The sequence below is a fragment of the Acinonyx jubatus genome, chromosome A1, assembly GCF_027475565.1.
Source record: "Acinonyx jubatus isolate Ajub_Pintada_27869175 chromosome A1, VMU_Ajub_asm_v1.0, whole genome shotgun sequence".
NCBI lineage: Eukaryota > Metazoa > Chordata > Mammalia > Carnivora > Felidae > Acinonyx > Acinonyx jubatus.
In genome coordinates, this window is record NC_069380.1 from 111,067,814 (window position 1) to 111,090,466 (window position 22,653).

The following is a 22,653-nucleotide window of genomic DNA, read 5'->3' on the forward strand; positions in this document are numbered from 1 at the left end:
CCATGGCACCTGTCATCATCTGGCATATATATTTGATTGGGAATTACCTTTTATTGGCTGTTTTTTTCCATCCCCACTTGGGTATAAGTTCCAGGAGGCCAGTAAGTTTGTTTTCTCTACCGCTGAATTTCCTGAGAGTAAATCAGTGACTGTTATAAAACAGGCGTTCAATAGTACTGGTTGAGTGAGTCAATCAATACATTTCTCTGATTATGAAAGCAATCTTTATGAAACATAGGATACCATTTACGTATCGTACCTGTAAGAGCGCTACAGATTGCCTGTGGCCAGCTGGGTTTCTAACACTGTTGTGATGAATGTCGAGCTCTTAGACGTGCTGTTAGCCATGGTTATTAGCTCAGAGAGGGGGTGCGGAGGGAGAATGTTGGAATTTTTTTTATTAAGAAAATGTATTCCCACATGAGCTGTGTACTGAAAATTATTTTTAAATTATGTAAGCTAAAAATAATGAAAGTAACTCCTGTCTATCGTAGGAAAGTTGGAAAATGAAATGCAGTTCAGTGCAGAAAAACATCACCCATGATTTTCCCCTCAGAGGCCGTCACTTTTATGATGTGTGTTCTGCCTAAGTTTCTGCTACCTGTCTACAGACTGAGCTCAGGCTGTTAGTGTAGAGTATTAGTCTGCCTCGTGGGTCTTAGTGGTCCCTGGATTCTAGGGGGCAGGGTCCAGATCATTCCTTCTGTGGTTCTCAGGGCTCCTTCTTACCAGTTTCAAGGGGGGTGCCCTGGCCCTTTTGTGGGCTTCCTCAGACCCTCTGTGGCTGTCAGCTCATGCCCCTGATCACCAGAGCCAGCCTCCATCATAGGACACCGCATCTTCCCCTCCAGCCCCTCCTTCATCCAGTGCAAAGGGGACACGTGCTAGGGCCATGCTCAGCTTGGGGACAGGAGGGAAATACGAGATGACCCTGCCATAGAGAGGGAGCCCAAATAAGCCATAATTAGAGAAAGGACACCATTGCAACATTTAAGTTCAGACCGAAAAGATGAGCAGGAGCTGGAGGAAGAGCCTTCTGGGGGGAAGGAAGGGCTGATAGAAATTTCAGGCAGGGAGGGGAAGGGGGAAAGTGACATTCTAAGGACTTGGGGACGTGCCACGTGGTGGGCACAGACGGCAGGAGCATGGAGAAAATGACACGCAGGGGTGAGAGGCAGGCAGTCCCAGGCCTCCTGGACGCTGGCAGAGAGGGTGGGGTTTACTCTAGGGTTTGCTGGGAAGCCACCAGTGAACTTTGAATGGCAGTGGTGCGATTCACTGTGGTTGGAAGAGAACAGCGTGACTGCTGTGCAGATGCAGGCGAAGGGGTGAGAGGGAAGACCAGCCCATCCTCCAGCGGGGAGACCAGTGGGGAGACCAGCCCATCCTCCGGCGGGGAGATGTGGGGGTTCCGGGGGGGTGAGGAGGACAAGTCGCTCTGCTAATACTGAGGACGGCAGAGTGTGGACAGCAGACAGAGCAGGGCCACGGATTAGTTTTTGTAGTCAAGAGACAGGGATCACATGTTGATCATTCAGGCATCACTTTGGAACAACAAACGGGCCTTTGTTCTTCTCTCAGACCAGGAAGACTTCTGCTATGTTCAGCAAGGTCTGAATGGGACATTGAGGGAGGCGGTGCAGGTAGAGGACAGAGCACAGGCCTGGTGGGGACAGAAACCCAGCCCTCCTCACTGGCCAGGTCACTTGGGGCAGGGCCTTCCCCTCTCCGGGCCCCGGCGCCACAAGGTCAGCATCTCTGGGGCAGCGGGGATGTGAATGATCCCGTCCTGGGCCCTCACGTCACTGCATCTCTCCGCAGACTCGCCTGCAGGCCGGCGTCAACTACGGGGACACCATCAGCTGCATCCGCACGGTGTACAGGAGGGAGAGTGTAAGTGCCCCCCGCCCCGGGGCAGGGCCTGGAGCCACACCCGTCAGGGACTCCCACGAACGAACGGCTCGAAGCCTGCCCAGGCCCGGGCACCGTGGCCACAGTCCTGACGCCAGCCCATCGGGCGGGAGGCCTGATCATTGCTTTTGGCTCAGCGTCGCCTCCTCCCTCCTCATCTCACACCACCACACCTCAAGTGTCACGCGTCACCTAAACTTAACCCTGACACCTTGTGCAGTGTTACTGGAGAGAGACCCGATTTTGTGTGACCTCTCTGGAGAAATTCTTAGGAATTTGGAGTCACAGGAAGGAGAAGTCCTGTGAAAACAGGGTGACCCGTCCATTTTCAATGCCAAACGAGAAGTCACTAAACCACACACTCACTGGCTTCCCTTCCTGTGGCGGGAGCCAGGCCCTGCTGATTCCAGATGTCCAGTGCTGACTTGTACCTCAGGTTTCTTGAGACCAGGAGGCCCAAGATTTTCCTTTTCCAAGGGGAAAACTGAAAAATATTTTTTTAAGTTTGTTTATTTTTGAGAGAGAGAGAGGACACGCATGCATATGAGCAGGGGAGGGCCAGAGAGAGACAGAGAGAGATAGAGAGAGAGAATCCCAAGCAGCTCCCACCCTGTCAGCGCAGAGCCTGACTCAGGGCTCGAACTCACAAACCCTGAGATCATGACATGAGCTGAAATCCAAAGTCGCACACCTAACTGACTGAGCCACCCAGGTGCCCCAGTTTTGAATAATATTTTATAATTCTTGAGAATTAGCGTGTGCTTTCCAAAGACTTTCTCAGGCCCCTCTTTGGGGAGTTTAAAATACAGTTTCTGATTTGTGATGAAATGACTATTTATTTTAACGTTTATTTATTTTTAAGACAGAGAGAGACAGAGCATGAACGGGGGAGGGTCAGAGAGAGGGAGACACAGAATCTGAAACAGGCTCCAGGCTCTGAGCTTTCAGCACAGAGCCCGACGCGGGGCTCGAACTCACGAACTGTGAGATAGTGACCTGAGCCGAAGTCGGCCGCTTAACCGACTGAGCCACCCAGGCGCCCCTGAAATGACAATTTAAAGAAGCAGTCAGTTACAAGCCCTGTGGCAGCCCTGGGCTTTCCCTTGAGTCCCTGGAAACCTGGCCCCATTGCTGACCACCACCTTTTCCACGACCTCCATCATAGGAGGTGCCCCGGGGCTCAGGAGCCTCCCATCCGCGCTCGGAGATTTTCCTCAGAGGTGTGTTTTTTGTTTGGGTGTTCTAACTCTCTTGATAGGCTGCTTGACAACGGACTACAAACCTCACTCTAGCTGTTCCCGGCGGTGTGCAATTTGTCACTCCCCTGAAAGGTGGCTATCATTTCTCCTTTTTGGCACACATGGTCCCCATTGCCTGCCAGCCAGTGTCCCAGCGCCGGGGGTTTTGTGGGAACTGTGGGCGTTCCTTGGAGACACAGCCCTTTGGGGCTAAGTGATGCCCCACGTTATCTGGAGGAGCTTGTTTTGGAGGGAGGACCTGAGGCAGGCTGTGTGTGAACGTGTGCGTGGGAGGCGTCCTGCCTCTGACAGATAGGGCACAAACACCTAGGTCAGGATTAGCAGGTTTGTGTCGGCCCTGGAGTTTGTACAACAGCTTCCTGGTGCTTTTTCGCTTTTGGCACAGAGCTAAAAGTATGTGCTGGCCTAACTCCTCCAAGGGCCTCTGGAATTTTCCAGGTTTCAGAGGAGTGTCTGTGATGTTCCTCAAGAGTGCAGGGTGGAGGGGAGCCTGGGTGGCTCAGTCGGTTAGGCGTCCGACTTAGGCTCAGGTCATGACCTCACAGTTTATGGGTTCAAGCCCTGCCCTGGGCTCTGGGCTGACAGCTCAAGTTCTGTGTCTCCCTCTCTCTCTGCCCCTCCCCAGCTCGTTCTCTGTCTCTCCCTCCCTCTCTCCCTCCGTCACTCTCTCCCTCTCTCAAAAATAAATAAACATTAAAAAAAAATTTTTTTTAAAAGAGTGCAGTGTGGAAAGGACCCTCTCCTCAGCCTGCAGCCCCCTCTCCTGTGGTTTCCGCGTATGTGCAGAACCCTTCTGAGGACTCTGCTCCCCTTAGACCCTCCCCATAGACTTGGCCCATTGAATTTTAGTCACCTGTCAGTTTGTCTGGCCCTGTCCCCCTCCCCTTTCCTGCACCCAGAGCGTAGGCTCAGTGAGGGCAGCGAGGATTTCTTATGGTGTCCGCATGTCCCCCTGGCACCTGGCAGATGTTTCAGAGAATGGTGCTTGGCAAGTCTGTGCTACCCTCTAGGGCTCCTCGCAGCCTGATATCCGTCCAGCCCAAGAACACGGGGCCACCCTGGTGGCAAATACAGATTCCAGGCCCAGGACACCTAGACTCAGGAAACAAAACTGCATACACGCGCTGATTTCTCTGCCCAGGGCAAGAATGCCCTGGAGAGCACCCCCTCACCTGCCATGGCTCTCCTATCACTCAGCATCCTCTTGTATTCTTGTCACTGTCATGATGATTTATTTTTCCTGTAGTGTCACCTCACCAGCCTGCGGGCTCCCAGGCGGGCAGGGACTGTGTGGAGGGCAGCGTGGGGAGCTCGGCGCCTTGGCCTGCAGACGTCCCTGGGCCCTCATGCTCCACCGCCCTCGTTTTCCCACAGGTCTTCGGCTTCTTCAAGGGCATGTCCTTTCCCCTTGCCAGCATCGCGGTCTACAACTCTGCGGTGTTTGGGGTCTTCAGTAACACGCAGAGGTTCCTCAGCCAGCACCACTGCAGGGAGCCCGGGGCCAGCCCGTCCGGCACCCTGTCTGACCTTCTCCTGGCCAGCATGGTGGCTGGCGTGGTCTCTGTGGGGCTGGGCACGCCCGTAGACCTCATCAAGATCCGGCTGCAGATGCAAACACAGCCATTTCAGGAAGGTAAGAGTAGGGGAGGGGTCCTGATGCCTGGGTACCTGCGACCCTTGGCTGGTTCGCCGGTCTGGGCTGCAGTTGTTAATATCCTTTTTATTGAGCAGAGCATCTGCATTGTCACGTGATAGTCTATAATTATTCTTCTTATCTGTAGTATCTATCATTAATTAGATGATTAATCAATTGTTCTGTGCCAGGCGCCTACCTAGAGCCCTGTGTATGTTAACTTAATTGGTCTTCATAACAATTGTGTAAGGCAAGTGCTATTACTGCGTCCATTTTGCAGAGGAGAAAACCAAGTCTCTCAGAGGTTGAGACACTTATACAAGGCCACACAGCTAATGACTGGTTGGTGAGGAGCAGCTACATAATTTGCAGTGTCCAGTGTGGGAGGAAAATGTGGGATTCTTTATCGAAAAATTATTAAGAATTTTCAAAGAGCATCCCAGAGCATTAAATCAGGCATGGGGACCTGAGGAACTCACAGACAGATCTCAAACCCACACACTTGTCCACAACACTAGGGTGTGCAGCCAGGACGTCTCAAACCTAGACCACCAGCTGTAGGGGGTGAGGGGTCACTCCTCTCCCCCTCCTTGACTTTGTAGTTAGAGCTTCATTTCTTGGTGTGCTACACAGCAACCCTGTACCACATGCCGAGTCTGTTACTTCCTCTCTGCTGAGAAAGGAGTTTCTGTGTCTTTTCCTGGGAGTGGTTTTGATAAAGGAGGATGGAAAGAACGGGAAGGCACTTGGTGTGCAGAGTAGAAAGTGCCAGCTTGCACGGAAGGACAAGCTGGGGGCCTTAGGTTTCAATCCCTCCACGTACGGTTCTTGACTCTGACTGCACTCTGTCTCGTCAGGTTAAGATACGCCCCTGCCTGGGCCACCGTCTCCTTTCTGTATAATGGAAGGACTGGATCTGTGGTGCTTCCTGACACCTCAGATGTCTGGTCTGGGCTGACAGCTCTCATGGATAAGACTCCTCTCCCTGGCAGCCTTTTGAATGACCTGTATGTGACGTCTCTGCCCTCAGAGGCTGGGGCTCAGCTGGGCTCCACAGTCAAAGCCCTGTAATATACTGGGGAGCATTCCAGCCAGCCCAGCAGCTCTTCTGCCTTGATTCAGCCCGCACATCTTGTCCAGCCCAGGATGTATTCGGGACAAGGCTGTACATTCTCTGAGCATGATGCTGGTATCCCCACTGGGGCATGTGGAGGGCCTGGGACCAGCGGCCCTAGCCAGTTGCGTCATGCCTCAAGGATGCTCAGTACCCCCCAGGCCCACGGTCACTGTCATCATGTGGGTGACACAGGGCAAGAAACAGGTTGGCTCATCCGGAGGGTTACAGCACACCCCTGTTGGGACCTCTAAGAGACCTGCGGGGCAAGGGGATCCCACCTCCACCTGTTTGACATACTGAGTCACGTCTTGGTACAACTTAGTTGAGTCGAAGGGTTGCACCTCACAGAAATGTCTGAAGCTTGCTGATCTGGTCCTGTCCCAGAGGCAAAAGCAAAGATGTAGAGGAATGAACATCACGCACAGACTGAGAACAGGGAGTCCTGGCCCCCAGCCTGGTGTTTTCTCTGTCCTATTTCAGGAAAGCTTTATGTCCATCTCAGGCAGAGAGGAACTCTCTCCTTAAGTCTTAAAACCCTTTGGGTCTGGATGTTGGAAGATATACCATTGATGACTCTTCTGCTCCTGGGGGCAGACCTGCGTCCTTCACAACCTGGGCACTTTGACCCCGGAAAGGGAGGAAAAAGGGCTAGGCGTGCGTGTGCCTACTGGGGGAGGCGAGGCACAGCCAGCCCGGACACCGGGGGAGGTGTTTCTCAAGAAATGCCTTCCTTAGGAAAGCCTGGGACATTTGGAGGCAAAATTAAGTGATTCCATCCTCTGTCCTGCCCTCTCCCACCCCCAACCTTCCCCACAGAGGGTGCTAGAATGGTGGCTATAACCTGGCAGGCCAAGGCCTGAACCACAGGGGATCTTGAGGCCAGGCTAAAAGCCTCTGGCGCTTGGAGGAAGGATGGGAGACAGTCCAGGAAGGGCCAGACCCAAGAAGGGTCCCAAAGCTGGGTGCAACCAGCCAGTTTTAGGGAGCTGGGCAGCTGCAACAGCTCACTGGATGCCTGACTGTGTGTGTGCCTTTCAACTCACACCCCAGCTCGACACTGTAAGGTCTGTATAGCTGTTAGCCCTGTTCATTTACCCAGCACACTAGGTACGCACTTGATCTGGGCCAGCACAGCACTGAGGGTCACCTGTGCTTGCTCACCAGCAACCAAGAGAGCCTGACGTATAGCCCTCCCAGGCTATAGCCCTCTCTTTAGCCAATCCCTCGAGGCAGCAACAGAAAATGAACATGTGTTTATTCTGTCCTTTTCAATGTGCCACGAAACTGGCCTTTTGTGGACTCAGGGGAGGCTCTTAATAAGAGGACAGGGGAATTTCCTGCAGGCAAACATTTCTCAGCTCTGCAGTTCTAAGTCTTAGCACCTGGGCCCCCCGGGGCCTAGCTGGCAGGTATGAGGACAAAGGCGGTTTACCTGAGCAAGTGCAGGGAGGGTAGAAACGAGGACTGCAGCATCCGCCTGAGCTGTGCTCCCCAAGCCTCTCGTCTGGGCTCAGCCAGATCACAGCAGTGGGGGCTGAGTAGCTAGTATTTACTGAACCTGTATCCTGTGCCAGGCACCATGTGAAGAGCTCAGTGTGAGTCTCATCTTCCTAGCAACCCCGTTCCTAGACCTTTACAAAGGGGAGCCCGAGGCATGTCCTTAGGTTCCTCCCCCGGGGGGAAGTGGAGTGACTCAGGGCCCACTGGTGCTGTTTCTTTGTCTGCCCGGATGTAGAAGCAGCTTTGATAACACTCCTCCGGCCTTGGCACAAAGTTACCACAAATCTAGCATCGGTCTTGAGGGAGAAAGTGGGCTGGGAGCATGTCTCCAAAAGGACATTGTTTAAAGTAATAGGCCCCGCTCCTGGAATCCAAGGGATGGGTGTGAATTCTGTGTCTGCCTGGTCTGTTGTTCACCCCCAGTCCAGCTGCCTGGGGCGGGAGAGCGGGGGTGGGGGCTGGGGGGAGGTCTTTGGTAGCTATCATGCTGCGGGGTATGGAGCAGGAGAGGCTGGCATTGGGCCACCAGGCCATACTTTGGGCCAGGAGCCTCTCCAGGAAAGCAGAAGGATGTGGCTTTCTTTTCCTCGTCCCTCAGAAACCCTCTAGGCCAGAGATGGAAGGCTCAAAGACTCACTGAGACCTGGGAGGTACCATAAGTGAGCAGAGGTGCCTGGAAAATGTACCCACTTCCGTTTTACTTGACACCCACAGCCCTCCTAACCCACGTCTCATTTTTCCTCTTTTGACTGAAACGTGGACACAGAACACGTTTCACTTTCGCTATCACTCTGCCGTTGCAAAAGCAGCAGCTCAAGCACGAGTCAGCTTTGGTGCCAGGGAAGGCAGCAGGGAGTGGTGGGGACTGTGGCAAGGGTGGCTCACATCCTGTCTGAGGGGTCAGCTATGACCCCATCCCAGGTCCCAGTTGCCGCATGGCCTGGATTGGAAATTGTCAGACAAACTAATTAAGAACAAAACCAGACACAAACACAACGCCATGAAGCCCGAAGCACTGTGTGGACTGGATCAGCGTGTGGCTGGTCCTGACTTACCAGCTTGTGGTCTTGGTTCTGGGTCAGGCCCGCTCCGTGTGGTGACTGTGCTGAGCTGGGCGTTTGCAGGCAGCCTTGGGCAGGGCTTGTGGGATTGTCCACGGTTTGTGGCTTTACCCCAGAATTGTCCAAACCACTTCCTGGGTAGAGACGATGGGCCGTGAGAGACTGTGCCCATATACTGAAGCTGGGTGCCGGGGGTCTCTGGCATCTTTGCTTTGGGACATGTGACAGGTAGAATGGAGGCCACGTCAAGGTCAGAGTTCAGCTCAGCTGAAGGCTTGCAAATATAGCACCAGGGAGCTCATCCTGATTATCTACCAGTGGTGACCCGTGGTTGAAAGGTACAAAAGACATGAAGCTCCTGGGTGGCTCAGTCAGTTAAGTGTCTGTCTCTTGTCTTGGGCTCAGGTCCTGATCTCACAGTTTGTGGGTTCGAGCCCCGCATCAGGCTCTGTGCTGACAGTGCAGAGCCTGCTTGGGATTCTCTCTCAGTCTCTCTCTCTCTCTCTCTCTCTCCCTCCCTCCCTCCCTCCCTCCCCCCCTCCCTCCCCCTCTCCCCCTCTCCCTCCCTCCCTCTCCCTCCCTCCTTCCCTTCCTCCCCTCTCCTCTCTGGCTCTCCCTGACTTGTAGTTTCTCTTTCAAAATAAATGAATAAACTTTAAAAAAAAAATGTAAATAAGACAGAACATTAAATGTAGAGGGAGAATGTCCAAATATAATCAGTTACTACAGTAATGTGTTTCTTTTTCTAAATAAAGTATGTATTTTAATTAAATATTTAAATATAAAGTATTTTAATTAAAATATTTTAAGAGGTTGTCCTTATATAGACAGTTTCATATTCTGTTTTAAGTCAATATTATAACAAATATTTTCCATGTTATGAAAATGGCATAGAAAATTACTTAAAATAGATGACTAATATTTAAAATCGATGTGCATCTCTGTGCACAAAAGGCCCACAGGCGCACATGTATCGAGAGGGATGATACAGTGTGGCAAAAATGCAGTTTCTGGAGTTAGACTGCCTGCTTCTAATCCTACCTCCGTGAGAACCCAGGACCTCTGGGTAGCTCCCCTAATGTCACCCAGCCTCAGTTTCCTCATCGGCAAAGCAGGCATAACCCTACTAGCTACTTCATAACTGGAGTAGAACGGAATGATGTATCACGTGACTATTTTAGCACAATGCCTAGCTCGTTGAAAACATGAAATAAGTGTTAGCTGTACTATTAAACTTCTGAAACCACATTTCCTGTGATGGACGTTTAGGTTTTTGACCGTTTGTTCTCTTTTGAAAATAGTAATGTGCTCAGGCAACGTGTCTATAAGGAGTTGCTTTCAGTTAGGGTTGTTTCCCTAAATGTGTGGGCTCTTTGATTCATGAATGAATGAGTCAAAAGTTCTGGTCATTTTTAAGATTCTTGGCACATACTATGAAATTGTTGTACAGAAGCGTTTTACCAAATTACATCAGCAGTTGCCGAAGTTGAGAGGGAAGTTCTGTCTGGCTCTGACTGCCGCTGCATACTAAACAGCAGTTACCCCGCACGAAAACTCTTGTAACTTAGCAGAGGTTTTCTGTTGGTGCCCCTGCCGCTTGGCCGGCAAGGAAAGGCTGGCCTGAGTTCAGCTGGATGTGGCCTGGACTGTAAGGCACCTGTGAAGAAACCCTCCCTTTTAAGTCATCCTTACCCTGTGTGTGGGCATGAGCCTCCCTGGGTGCCCTACTGGGCCTGAACTGGAATTCAGGGCTGTGGTCCCAGAGGCCAGCAATCCCTCTGCTGCCTGGGCCACGTCATATCCTGGAGGTCTATGGCCATTCACACTCACTTCTCCACCTTCAAGCTTTCAGGTCTGTGTTTTAACTCAGAGACTGATTAATGTGCGTATCACAAAGACCTCAACCCCCCAGGAGGGCAGAGTTTGGGGCCTGCAGGAGGAGGGCTCAGCATTAACTCTGTGCTGACCAGCCTCTAATTTCGCCAGGCCCGGTTGAAGGCAGAGAGCTGAGTGTTCTACCTGTTGGAACACAGTCTCTGGTTCTTTCATTCACAAGCCTTTCCTGAGCTCTTGCTGTGAGCCATGCAGAGTAGATAAATCAGAGGTATCAGATGCACAGCCCCTGCCTCCAGGGAGCACACAGTCTGGTGGGGTGTAGCAAAATGAGAAGGGCCTATGGAAGGCTCTGGCACCTCGGAGTCTGGCTCTGCAGGTCAGGAAGACTCCAGAGAGCAAGTGGCCATTGATGGGGTGTTTGAATATTGGCTAGGCTTTGGAGAGGAAAATGTGGTGATGGAGATGGGTTTCAAACAGAGGAAACCTGTAGGGACAGGGTCAGAGGCGGGAAAAAGCAGGCATGTGACAGAACGAGTGAACCATTCTTGGTTAGGGCAGGGAGGGGAAGGTGCAGGGTGAGTTGTGAACATCTTGGATTTCCTTTTTTTTTTTTTTTTTTTTAATTTTTTAATGTTTATTTTTGAGAGAGACAGAGTGTGAGTGGGGGAGGGCCAGAGAGAGAGGGAGACACAGAATCCGAAGGGGTCTCCAGGTTCTGAGCCGTCAGCACAGAGCCTGATATAGGGCTTGAACTCACGAACTGTGAGATCATGACCTGAGCCGAATTTGGACACTTAACCAACTGAGCCACCCAGGCGCCCCTGAACAGCTTGGATTCCTTAGCCGAGGGTGGGCTAAGGTGCCCTTCAGCAGGCAGCGAGGCATATTGGACACCAGAATGACCACGCAGAGCTGTGTGGGAGGAAGGTGGATCCGGCCTTCAGAAGAAGGAGAAGTGAATGGATTGTTTTGGGGCTGTAGCCTTAGACCAGGGAACAGGGGGCCCAGGGCTGTGGGAACGGAGCGGGGTGGTCCATGGGAGGCATCTGTGATGGAGAATCAGTGGGCCACACAGGAGAGAGGGAAGGGTCTCAAATGACCCGGGACTTGCCATTTGGGTGACTGTCAGGGAGGAAGCCTCCCACACGGGGAATTAAGCAGCACGTGAAGTATGTTGAGGCCGCGCTTGGCGTGGAGCGGGTGACCCGTATACACTTCTTGTCCCTGCTGCAGTTTTGGAGACCGGCAGGAGGGCAGGCTTGAGTGAGAACATGCTGAGTTTGGCTGGGTTCCTGTGCGAGGTACTGCAGCTGGACTACCAGGGTGGGAGCAATAGTCAGGGGTGTGACAGCGAAGTGACAGCTGAGGTGAGCCGCAGAAAGGAAGAGGGTGGAGATGAATGGGAAAATGCCAGGAAGGAGCTCCCGCAACACCAGCCGCTGTGCAGTCAGCAGTTACTGAGCCCCTACCACGTGCACCCCGCCTTTAAATCATCATACCATTCTCTGTGTCTTACAGAGAGGGAAACTGCGGCTCAGGTCGTGTGACGTGTCTGTGCTCCCTCAGCGGTTACATGGTGTCTTGGGGCATTGCTCCTGGCTGTCCACCTCCATGGTCCTTGGAGGCAGAGTCCTGGGAGGCCCCTGTCACCAATGTCGTGTAAAGGGAATCGGGAGGGGAGAATTGCTGACGGGGACGTGACACTGGGGACAGAGACCAAAGGGTGGGGAAGGAAAAAGCCTTTCATTTCCAGGTTGTGAGAGAAGAGCAAAGCAGATGATGCAGGGCCAGAGGAGGGAGGTTGAGGGAGCCCTCTTTGGAAGGCCTGACTCTACCGTGTTCAAGATTATATGAACAGAACGAAGGGGAGAGTGTGGCCAGGATTTGAGGAGAAGAAGGTCCTGATTTCCAAACATGCCTAGGTGAGATAAATAGGGTTGGAGTGGTGACAGCAGGGAGGGCCACGTGAGGGCTAGATCTGGGCAGGCAAGATCATCAACCACGCACCAGCATACAAAGCCTGTTTGGGCTCCAGGATCTGCATGATGACAAGATGGGGTAGAGCCATTTGTCCGATTTTTCTGAATCTTCAGAGATGTCCGGCTGGGAAAGTCGCCAACCGTGTCTGGGAGGCCCTGACTACCTCGGTTTGTCTCTTTGGCAACGGAGTTTTATTGCCACCATAAAGATGTGTGGCTGCCAAGAAAAACACTCTTCTTCAGGCAGGTTGGCCTTGGGGAGGAGCAGCCTTCTGATAGAGCAGATCTTTCAAGACTTTCCCATTGCAGGGCAGGAGTTATTGATGCTAAACTCCCTCACTCTTGGTCCATTTAACTCCTGAAGAAGAGGGCCTGTGTGGGAGGACAGGCACCCTTGGAGCATGTCAAAGGACTGGAGACAAGCCAGGACCGTAGTGCCTGAGCCTTGTTCTTATGTAGGCTGTGAGCTGCCAGTGGTACGTGAGGGCTGGAGCAGTAACAGCCCTGAAGTGAAAGGAGGAAATGTGTGCAGAGGCCAGGCCTTTAGCCATGTAGTTCAAGAGGAGTCCTTGAATTCTGGATGGTTTGGCTGAATCTTTTCCAAACTGTGGTCCCACACCGCTAGCAGAGATGAATGAAGGTGCGTACAGCGTAACACATGCCACTGTGCAGGTGATATACCTGGGTGCCACATCCATTTCGTCTCTAAATCATTGACGAGGGCAAATATTGTTCTGATTTCAGACTTGACGTTAGCATTGGTAGTTTTTGGCCCTGCGTGGGCATCCGCAATCTCCCACAGTAGGTTTGGCCGCAGGCCACTGCTGCCCGAGGTTGGTACTACCAGCACTTCCAGAATCTGGAGTCGTATCAGGATAGGGGTGCTAAAAATAGGAGTGACTATCCGCCTCAAGTAAAGTTCATTTGTCAACATGCTCACTCAATTTTCACAAAAGCCAAAAGAAATTGACAGGCTATTTATCCTTCCCCTTTTGTAGATGATGAGGAAACTCAGGGCCAGTGTGGTTGAGTCTTTTCCACCAGATCGTACAGTAGATAGCAACTGAGCAACAAAGCAAACCCCAGCTGCTTCTAATCCGGGGCTCTTTCTACTAAACCATCTGCCTGTCTTGGACTCTTCAGACCGTAAGGAAACTGCTGGACTCATTGGAAACAGGAAGTGGACGAGAGCTTCCCGGTTGGTAACATTCCGAAGAAGTGCCCTGAGGGGTTTGCCCAGCCTGTGTAAACCCACATCATAGAAGTTACACCCAGCTTGTCTGCTGGAGGATGTATATCCACGGTACGGCATGCTTCCATGACATTTTGGAATAGCGCAGTGGCCGGGACCATGATTTGGGAGTTTCTTCCGATATCTACAGCCTCAGGGACAAGGACCAGACAGGACCAGGACTGGATGAATGCCAAGCTAGGGAGGGAAACTTTGGGAGGCCTAAGTCCTGAGAGCTTCCTGGTCAGATGCTCAAGTGTTGACTGAGTGGATATTGAGGCACAAAGCAGACACCGTGTCAGGTACAGGGTCACGGTGCTCTAGGACAGGCCGTAGCATGGGATTCCTGTCATCAGGAAACTCCTTGCTTGGTTAGGGTACAACAACATGTTCAGAAAACAGCAGCATCTAGAACAGAACTTTTAATAGGGGGTAGCGCCTTTGCAGGCACTGGGAGGGGTGATCCCAGCTTTTCGTAAGAATACCTTTAAAATACAGGGGCGCCTGGGTGGCTCAGTCGGTTAAGCGTCCGACTTCAGCTCAGGTCATGATCTCGCGGTCCGTGAATTCGAGCCCCGCGTCGGGCTCTGGGCTGATGGCTCGGAGCCTGGAGCCTGCTTCCGATTCTGTGTCTCCCTCTCTCTCTGCCCCTCCCCCGTTCATGCTCTGTCTCTCTCTGTCTCAAAAATAAATAAACGTTAAAAAAATTTTATAAAAAAAAATAAAATACATTAAATGGGGTCCAACCCATAGAAGAACAGCTGTACTTTAAGTGTCCATGGATAAAGCAAGCACCTATGGCAAGAAGTTACTATGGATAATTAGTATATTTAGGTACATTTTTGTCATGTCCCCCACAATAACACCTACACATAGGAGAAAAATGGTCATACATGTATGTGAGATATTTTAGGAATTATGTGAATCTATAATGCTAACCGATTTGCGGGTCCCTTGAAATAAGTCCATGCTCCCAACTTGCTAGTCCGCTAGCCTAGAAGTGTTTGAACACAGAAAACTTGGTAAACCTGCATGTCACTGACTGGGACCAGCAGGACCTTGTCCATGGATGGCTTATTTGTTAAGGATTTTCTGTAGAAAATGACCTGCTGAGAAATAATGTTCTGTTCCCATCCCATCTCTATGCACCCACGGGAAAGATCTGGTGGCTCTGTCCCTTCCAGAGAATGGCCAGGCCTTTGTGTTCCTTGTGGCTGGTCCTCTTACCGCTGTGGATCAGTGACCCGCCATTGTGTTTCAGCTGACTGTCCTGTTTCCACAGTCATGGCCCATTGAAGAACTTAAACAGCACTATTTGAGAAGGGAAAGAGATGAAACTGTGTGGTGTTTGTGTCTCAGAAGGGCCCAGCAGTATTCTGTGGCTGTATTTGGGCTTCTGAGAAGAGGGGCAACAGTGGCAAATCTGTGGGGACCCCAGCCTGCGTCTGGGTTGCTTCAGCCTCTCTGAAGTGGGAGAACTCCCAAGAGGTGGCTGCGTGGGTACCTGTTAAGATTGGCCCAACATGCAAACCCCCACCCCATGCAGAAGCATCTGCCTTCAGAGGAACCTCTTGGCCCTGGCAGGGACCAGTAAGCAAGACACCTGACCCTGGTGTGGAGCAGTGGAGCCAGACGGCCTCACTGTGTGGCCTAAGGAGTAATGTTAGGGACCCAGCTAGACAAGGTGAGGGAGCCTGGAGGAGAAGCAGTGTTTTTAGGACTGCATAGGCTCTCCTCTGCTCCTGGATGAAGATGACGAGCATGGTAGGGGTCTATTTCATTGACTCTGAGCATCCTGCCTGTCTTGGTATAGGGGGCTTGAGTTTGTCCTCACTGAATTTGGGAAAACAAAACCACAGATGCCCTGAGTGTTTCGGGTATTTAATCCACACCTGTCATAGTAAAAGGTGATAGGGTCTTGATTTAGGGAAAAAAAAATATCAAGAAAAAATGGTCTAGATAGCAAAGCCTCATGATAAGAAATCAAAATTTGATTTATAATTTATCCTCATTTTAGAACAAAAAACTCGAATTAGAGAAACGAAACATCTTGTGTCCTAGAAGGAAATATGTCTAATGTGAATCCCTTCACATGCACCTGTACACCCCCAAGCCAAGCCCTGAAGGTTCAGGAACAGCAGTCTCAGAGCTGGTGGTTCAGTGTGAACAGACTACTGACCCCAGCATCTCACCTCCTTTCTCCAGTTCCTTCCACAAACAACATGCAGGTCCACGGATTTCAGTTGTGCACATTTCCCAGCGCTGCTTGCCGGCAACCTCCCAAGTCCGCTTTTAAAGGTCACCCAAGTTTGTTCTAAATAGAGTTAACTGTGAACTCTGATTCAGCGCTTTTCTGAGGTCTGCCAAGTCACGCCTCCCCAGGACCTGTCTTCCAAGCCCCGCCCCCTGGACTCCGCCTCCTAAGCCGCGCCTCCCTGGACCAGCCCGTCAAGCCACGCCTTCCCAGGTCCTGTCTCTCAACTTCCTGCCTCCCTGGATCACGCCTCCAAAGCCCCGCCTCTCTTAGGCCATGCTTCCAGGGGCCCAGCCTCAGAGCATCTTTTGGCTGGAGCAGCTGATAGGAGGTGCCGCTGTTTTCTGCTTTGTGGTCCCGTGTGAATCATCATGCCCCTGTTGCTAATGCAGATGGGCCCTAACAACCATCGTCCAGTTGAAAGATTTGCTTCTCCCTGAGTGACACGTCATTGATGCCACAGAGTTCTTTTACCTTATAAAGCAAGCAGGAGAGGGTAGGTAGGCTTGGAATCTTCACTGGGACCAAAACAGTTTGTTTCAAGTGTAAGACGTCATTTTTTCAGTAAGGTGTGGTGACCCAGGTGCATGCAATTGTCACAGCTCATTAACTGTGCACCTATAAGCAACATCTTTTATTGAATGTAAATTATATCTGAATTAAAAAGGAAACTAACAAAAACCAGGATACGAGGCCAGAGAAGACGACCAGGGGCTCCTGAGAGTCATTAGTCCTCATGGGAGAAGAGGTGGAAACAGGGAGGAAGTGTGGTGGAAGAATGCATCATCTCAATGAGATCACAAGGAAACCTCAAACAAACCCCAAATGAGGAAGGGTCTGTTCATCAGAAGGGAGGCAGCATACTCTTAAAAAATGCCTGTGTCATTAAAAGCAAAGAAAAGCTGTAGAAATGATCCAAGTTAAGGAATCTGGGGGTGCCTGACTGGCTCAGTAGGTGGAATGTGTAGACTCTTGAGTTTGGGGTTGTGGGTTGAAGCCCCATATTGGGTGTAAAGTTTACTAAAAACAAAAATAAATAAAGGAAGCTTAAGAGTCATGACAACTAAATGCAGTGCCTGGTTAGACAAGATCCTGCCCTTGGGAGAGAAGGAATGCCATACAGGTCAATATGAGATCAAGTGATAACTTGAGTATAGACAGTATATTAGGTAAAGGTATTGTGAATATAGATTATGACTCTGATTATTGTAGCAGGTAGGACAATATTCCTATTCTTAGAAAACACATACTGAAGCATTTAGGAGTAAAAGGCCATTTTGTATCTAACCCTGAAATGGCCCAGAGAATAATTTCATGTATGTATGTGTGAAAAAAATATATACATGTATGTACAAAAGAATTTCCTCATTGCTTACCTTGGGGAAAAGAGTGAAAAAAGTACAAGTTTGGGTCTTGTTGACAATGCCGGTTCAAAGTTTGTCAAGTATTTTTCCAACATTGGCACCTCTAAACAAGGAAGATTTTTATCCAACATCTCCTATCAGTAATTCCTGGAAGCCACATCATACCCGTAGCTGATTCATGAAACCTTTCATTCCGGGTCAGGTCACTGTTACCTGGAGAAGAACACAGCCCAGGCAAAGTTTATGCACTGGGACAGGGGCATCTGTTCAGTGATAAGGGAGGGGAGGGGAGAGGAGGAAGGGGGAGAGAGAGAGAGAGAGCACACAAACCATACATTTTACAAATGAGGTAAGATGTTAACAATAGGTAAATCTGGGTAAAGGATATAGAAAGGTGTTCTTTGTACAGTTTTTCTTTTTTGCACTTTTTTTTTTACAAATTTGAAATTATTTCCAGATAAGTGTATGTGTGTGTGTGTGTGCTTTACCATTGGTGATGAGGGAGCTGGAAAGAGTTCCAAGGCCTTTGCAGCATCAACTGGTGTCCAGAAGGCATTGGCTGCTGGCTCAGATTCGTGTCAGTATTCCAGGTGATGGTAGTCACCATGGCAATTATATTGCTTTCATAGTCATAAATGGATATTTCTCAAGCAATAAAAGCTAGGTTGCTTATGTTACAAACCTGGGAGATTATATGAGAGAATTTCCTTATTGCTTATTCTGAGAAGAAAAGGAAAAATGTTCAGGTGTTTTGTTGACAAGGCATGCTGGAGGTTGGGCAAGTATTTTTTTTAAACATCTATACCTCTAAACAAGCAGAATATTATCAGGACACGCTCCTTCAATTAGTAACTTCTGAAAGCCACATCATACCTTCAGTTGATTCATGAAAACCTTGACTCCTGGGTCAGGTCACTGTTATTTGGACATAAGCATGACACAGGTACAGTTTATATGTTGGGACGTTTACATCTGTTCTGTTTCATACCAAAATTTCCCAGAATGACCCTAGCAGCATTATAGTGGATTTGGGAAAGGAAGGGGTGTCCAGTGACCTCTCAGTGGGCTTCCAAAGACCATAGTGTCTGACCTTGCTCTGAGCTCAGTGGACCCCTTGCCCCCAAAAGTGGCCACGACCCCTGCTCACTCCCTGGGGGATCTGCTATGAAAGTGGATGGGACTCTGCCTCCTGCCCACACTGTAGTTGGCCAAGCACACATGACAGTGATTATGACCCTCTTCCCCCCCACACAAAAAGAAAATGTGGGATTCATTTGTTCAAGCACACTTCCCAGGCAGATGGGAAGTTCCCCCTGTACCCCACCTCCTTCTGGGAGGGGTAAAAGGACAGGTTGCACCTGATTCTCAAATCTGCAGTTTGGACTCTGGAATCATGAAGCTGAGTATTTTCTCTCAACCGTTCATCTGATAAAGATGGGACTATTTGGGGAGCTTAGAAATTCAACTGTGTAATGAACGTTGCTGCCTCTTTGTCCACGTGTGTAAAACCAAACTGAGGTGCCACCTTCAGGGAACTAAACCCAGCTGGCAAAATAGGTGTGTGTCACAGGCAGGCTTTCATTCTGTGTCCTTCCTGGTCATGCCATGTGAGTTCTTCAAGAAGAGAGTGTTGAGAATAAGAGTCCACTTTATCTGCAGCGGGTCTGGGAGTCCTCTCTGGTCCTGAAGCAAAGCTGAGCTAAAGGGTCCGTGGGAGGGGAGATGAGCATCAGAGATGGAGACGGGAGAGCCAGCTGGAAGGGTTATATGGAAGAGACGGAGTCGCTGCTTGCTGGCTGCATACAGCCCTAGGAGAAGCTAGGGACACAATACCCCCTGATCTGCCAGTAGACACCCCAGAGGTAGACAAGGAGATAGTGGCCCTGTGCCCCTGGACTTTGAGGAGCCAGTGGCATCAGGGCTGCCCTCCAGCTGTTGCAGGGCACGGCCTGACCAGGGCTGGAGTTACAGAATGTTTGGCCCTCCAGCCCCTGTATCCTGCCCCCTACTTATGCCAGTCGCCTCAGTCTCAGTAATAATCTGTTGATAACTTATTCCACTGCTACAATGTACCTGAGCACTTTATAGGTGTTACCTTATTTATGTTCACCTGTTATCTTTTTTCCTTTAAAATATTTTTCAGCTTTATTGGGATATAATTAACATTGATATAAATAACACTGCGTAGGTTTAATATACATGTGCATTTGTTGAATGGTTACCAAAGTGAGGTTAGCTAACATGTTCATCGTGTCATATAGTTACCGTTTGTGTTTGTGAATTGAGAACTCTCAGGATTTACTCTCTTGGCAACTTTGTATACAATAAATATTGGCCTGTTCTCTTTTTAAAGATAAGGAACCAAAGGCTGACAAAAGGTAGCTTACCAAGGTTGAAAGGTTTTTAAGTAGTGGGTTCAGGATTTGGAACCAGAATAGTCTGGGTCCAAAATCTCCCATGCTCTTTTACCACACTGTGCACAAGTACACACACCCACACCCATAGACAACACACACACACACACACACACACACACACACACATAAACACACACACACACACACACAGAGTATATGGGACTTTGCAACCTCTTTTTTAAGAGGGAGCTTGGTACAGCTTGTCATATTTGATCCTAGACAGTCTGCAGTCCCTGCTGCTTACAAAGACATAGTGATGGTTGACCAGAAACCTCTGGACGTCCTATGGCAGCTGGTACTTTATCCCCTGGCAGGCATTGTCTCCAATATGGCTACACATGTTGGCAGGGGCTTTCTGCTGGGACTTGAGAATCTTGGTTTGAGCTGCCAAGGTCAGCAGTTTGGGTAAAAACCAACAGGCCATGTGAGTGGAAACTGTCAGTGGGCTGGGCTGGGTCCGGTGCCGGAGAACGGCCAGTCTCTTGACCTCAGGTCGCTTGCCATCTTCTCCTCCCTGTCTTTGCAGCCAACCTTGGTTTGAGACCCAGGGCGATGACTCTTGGGAAGCCACCAGTCTACCAGGGGCCTGTGGATTGCATTGCAACCATCGTGCGGACCGAGGGCCTGGCAGGGATGTACCGGGGTGTTGGCGCCATGCTACTGAGGGATGTCCCGGGCTATTGCCTCTACTTCATCCCCTATGTGTTCCTGAATGACTGGATCACACCCGAGGCCTGCACGGGCCCCAGCCTCTGTGCTGTGTGGCTGGCAGGCGGCATGGCAGGTAAGGGCAGCCGTACTGACCCCTGCACTTGTTCTGATCCCCTGTATTGGGAAGGCTGGGGAGCCCATCATGCCCTTCTCTGCCCCAGAGAAGGGCACGGTTCACCTAGCTACTCATCCAGTGAGTATTTGGTAAGCACCTGCTATATGCCAGACCTAGCCACACAAAGGAAGGGCTGGGAATAGAGAATGGTCTCCCTCTTTTCTGCATCTCCTTCCCTCTGGATCTATGAGAACAGCAAGTCCCTATTTGGGATTGTTGAACCTTCGGTCAGAAGATATATTCTCCCCTTTCATTCTGGGTCAGGTCTCCTTGAGCTCTGAAAAGGAAATCTGTCATCATGGTTCACCTTTTTTCAATGTCGGCATATAGCAAACCTTTCTAATGTGAGCATTTCATTAGCTCTGTAAGGGAGGAATCAGTCTCCCCATTTGTCAGATGAGAAAACCGAGGTTCAGAGAGACTAGGTGACCCACCCAAGGGCACACAGCTAGTGCATGCAGACAGTACAGCAGGGACTCTGTAGTCAGTGAGATCCCAGTTCAAATCCACACTTACTCAGCTTGTGACCATGGACTGGTTTCTTCACCCCCCTTCTCAGAACTCATACAGCATCCCCATTTCCTTTAGGGTAAAAATCAATGTTCCCGCAGTGGTTTTCAGTCCCTTTATGATGCAGCTGTCTCTTGCCCGTCTGCACTCAGCTCCTGCTCTTGCCCCTGTACGTGCTCTGCTTCAGCCACGCTGGTCTCCTTGCTACGGCATGACCATGCCTGGCTCCTCCCCACCACGAGGCCTTTGCACCTGCTGTTCCTGCTGCCTGGATTTAGCCATATGTAGGTCATCAGGGACTGTGACAAGACCCATGTTGGTGAAGGGTGTGAACACCCAATTGAAGAGAGATTGGGAGAGAAGGGGATGGAAGAAACAGGACAGTCCAAGTACACACGACACCTCTGAGGGGCTTGGTGGTGCTGTGAGGGGGACGGGGACGAGAGGTATGCAGCTAGAGCCAGAGCAGGGTGTGGAAGCCAACAGGGGGTTGCTTCTTAAGAAGGCTGAAAACGTGGCATGTGTGATGCTGTGGGGAAAGGTCTGGAAAGAAGAAAATCGTCGTTGCTCCTCCACTTCCTGCTTCTCCTCCCCCTCCTCCTCATTAGCTATGCTCAAAACTCAGCAAACACATAACAAAGTCCGTGTCTTAGCCACCAAACACCAGTGTCCAGCCCGCTGCCCCCGTGTGTCTGTGGCCTGGCCAGAGCTAGCTCCTAGTAAGGGCTTAGTAAGCACTTGCCGACGGAGGACAAACAAGGCCCCATCCGCTCTCATTTCTGGTGAGAGCAGGTATGAGGGGCCTGGTAGGCAGACCTCACTTTGTAATACCCTTGCCCATGGGCTAAGGAGCCAGGGAATATGCCAGGGCAGCACCTGGACAGACTCCAGGAGAATCAGCTTTGTTATTCTGGAAGGAGTCAAGAGGAAGGGGAGGTCCAGAGGGTTCCCAGAGGGTCACAGGCAGGAGGCCATGGGGGTTGGAGGCTGGGATGGGCAGAGGGCCCAGGGCAGGCTAGGGCCGCTTTTGGGAGCTCCTGGGCAGCAATTACAAAACCTTGCAAACAGCTGCCTTGGACTTTGGCATCAGTTTGTTTTTCTCTTCCTGTCCAAAAATGTGCCAATTTCTGTGTTTATACAATAACCTGGCATTGTTTTCCTAGAGTCCTTTCAAGTCACAAAGGTGCTCAAACTGGGGCACCTGAGCTTCTCCACCAATGATGAGCCAGGCTTGTGTGGTCCCAAGGCCTCTCTGTCACACCTCTGGAAAAGTCACAAGATTTCTAAAGACCTGCCCCTGCTCTTTTCCATCTCTGGGCTGGTCTCTCCCTGGCAAGCAGCCTACCTGCAAGTGTTTGTTTAGCTTCTCTGTATGCAGAGTTGCTTCTGTCTCTGGGGAGCTGCAAGCCTTCAGCCTCAGACATCACTCTGGGCTCTCACCCTTGGTGTCCTGGAAGGGCGCTGCAGAGTATTGGTGGGGCCTGTTCCTGCTTCTCCAGTAAAAGCTGCTAATAAAGGCATCCACTTAGGAAGCTCTGGCTGTGGGCCTGGCTCTGTGCTAGACGTTCACATGCATCCATTTATTTGTCCTCACAGTAACCCCATGAAGATGGGTGCTGGTGCCCCACTTTACAGATGGCAGACCCAAGGCCTGGAGGAAGAGGCTTCTGTAAAGTCCCACACACAGCAAGTGATGAGTGAGGTTCAGAGAAACCTTTGCAGCTCCTGACTGAACTCTTTCCACTTCCCCCAGCA

General features: G+C 50.6%; 1 protein-coding gene across 8 annotated transcripts in view; it reads left to right on the top strand.

Moving 5' to 3' along the window:
- The window catches only part of SLC25A48 (solute carrier family 25 member 48), a 42,783-nt gene that overhangs the window by 8,891 nt on the left and 11,239 nt on the right, over window positions 1-22,653 (top strand). For 7 of the 8 annotated variants that reach the window (XR_008297842.1, XR_008297843.1, XR_008297841.1 and 4 more), the window contains exons 3-5: window positions 1,822-1,893; window positions 4,545-4,803; window positions 20,089-20,346. Coding sequence is in view for 3 of the 8 variants with exons in the window: in XM_053221260.1 (XP_053077235.1) it covers window positions 1,822-1,893; window positions 4,545-4,803; window positions 20,089-20,346 (589 nt within the window). In the remaining 5 variants the exon portion in view is untranslated. The remainder of the gene's footprint in view (window positions 1-1,821; window positions 1,894-4,544; window positions 4,804-20,088; window positions 20,347-22,653) is intronic. The other variant, XR_008297845.1, reaches the window with a different exon arrangement.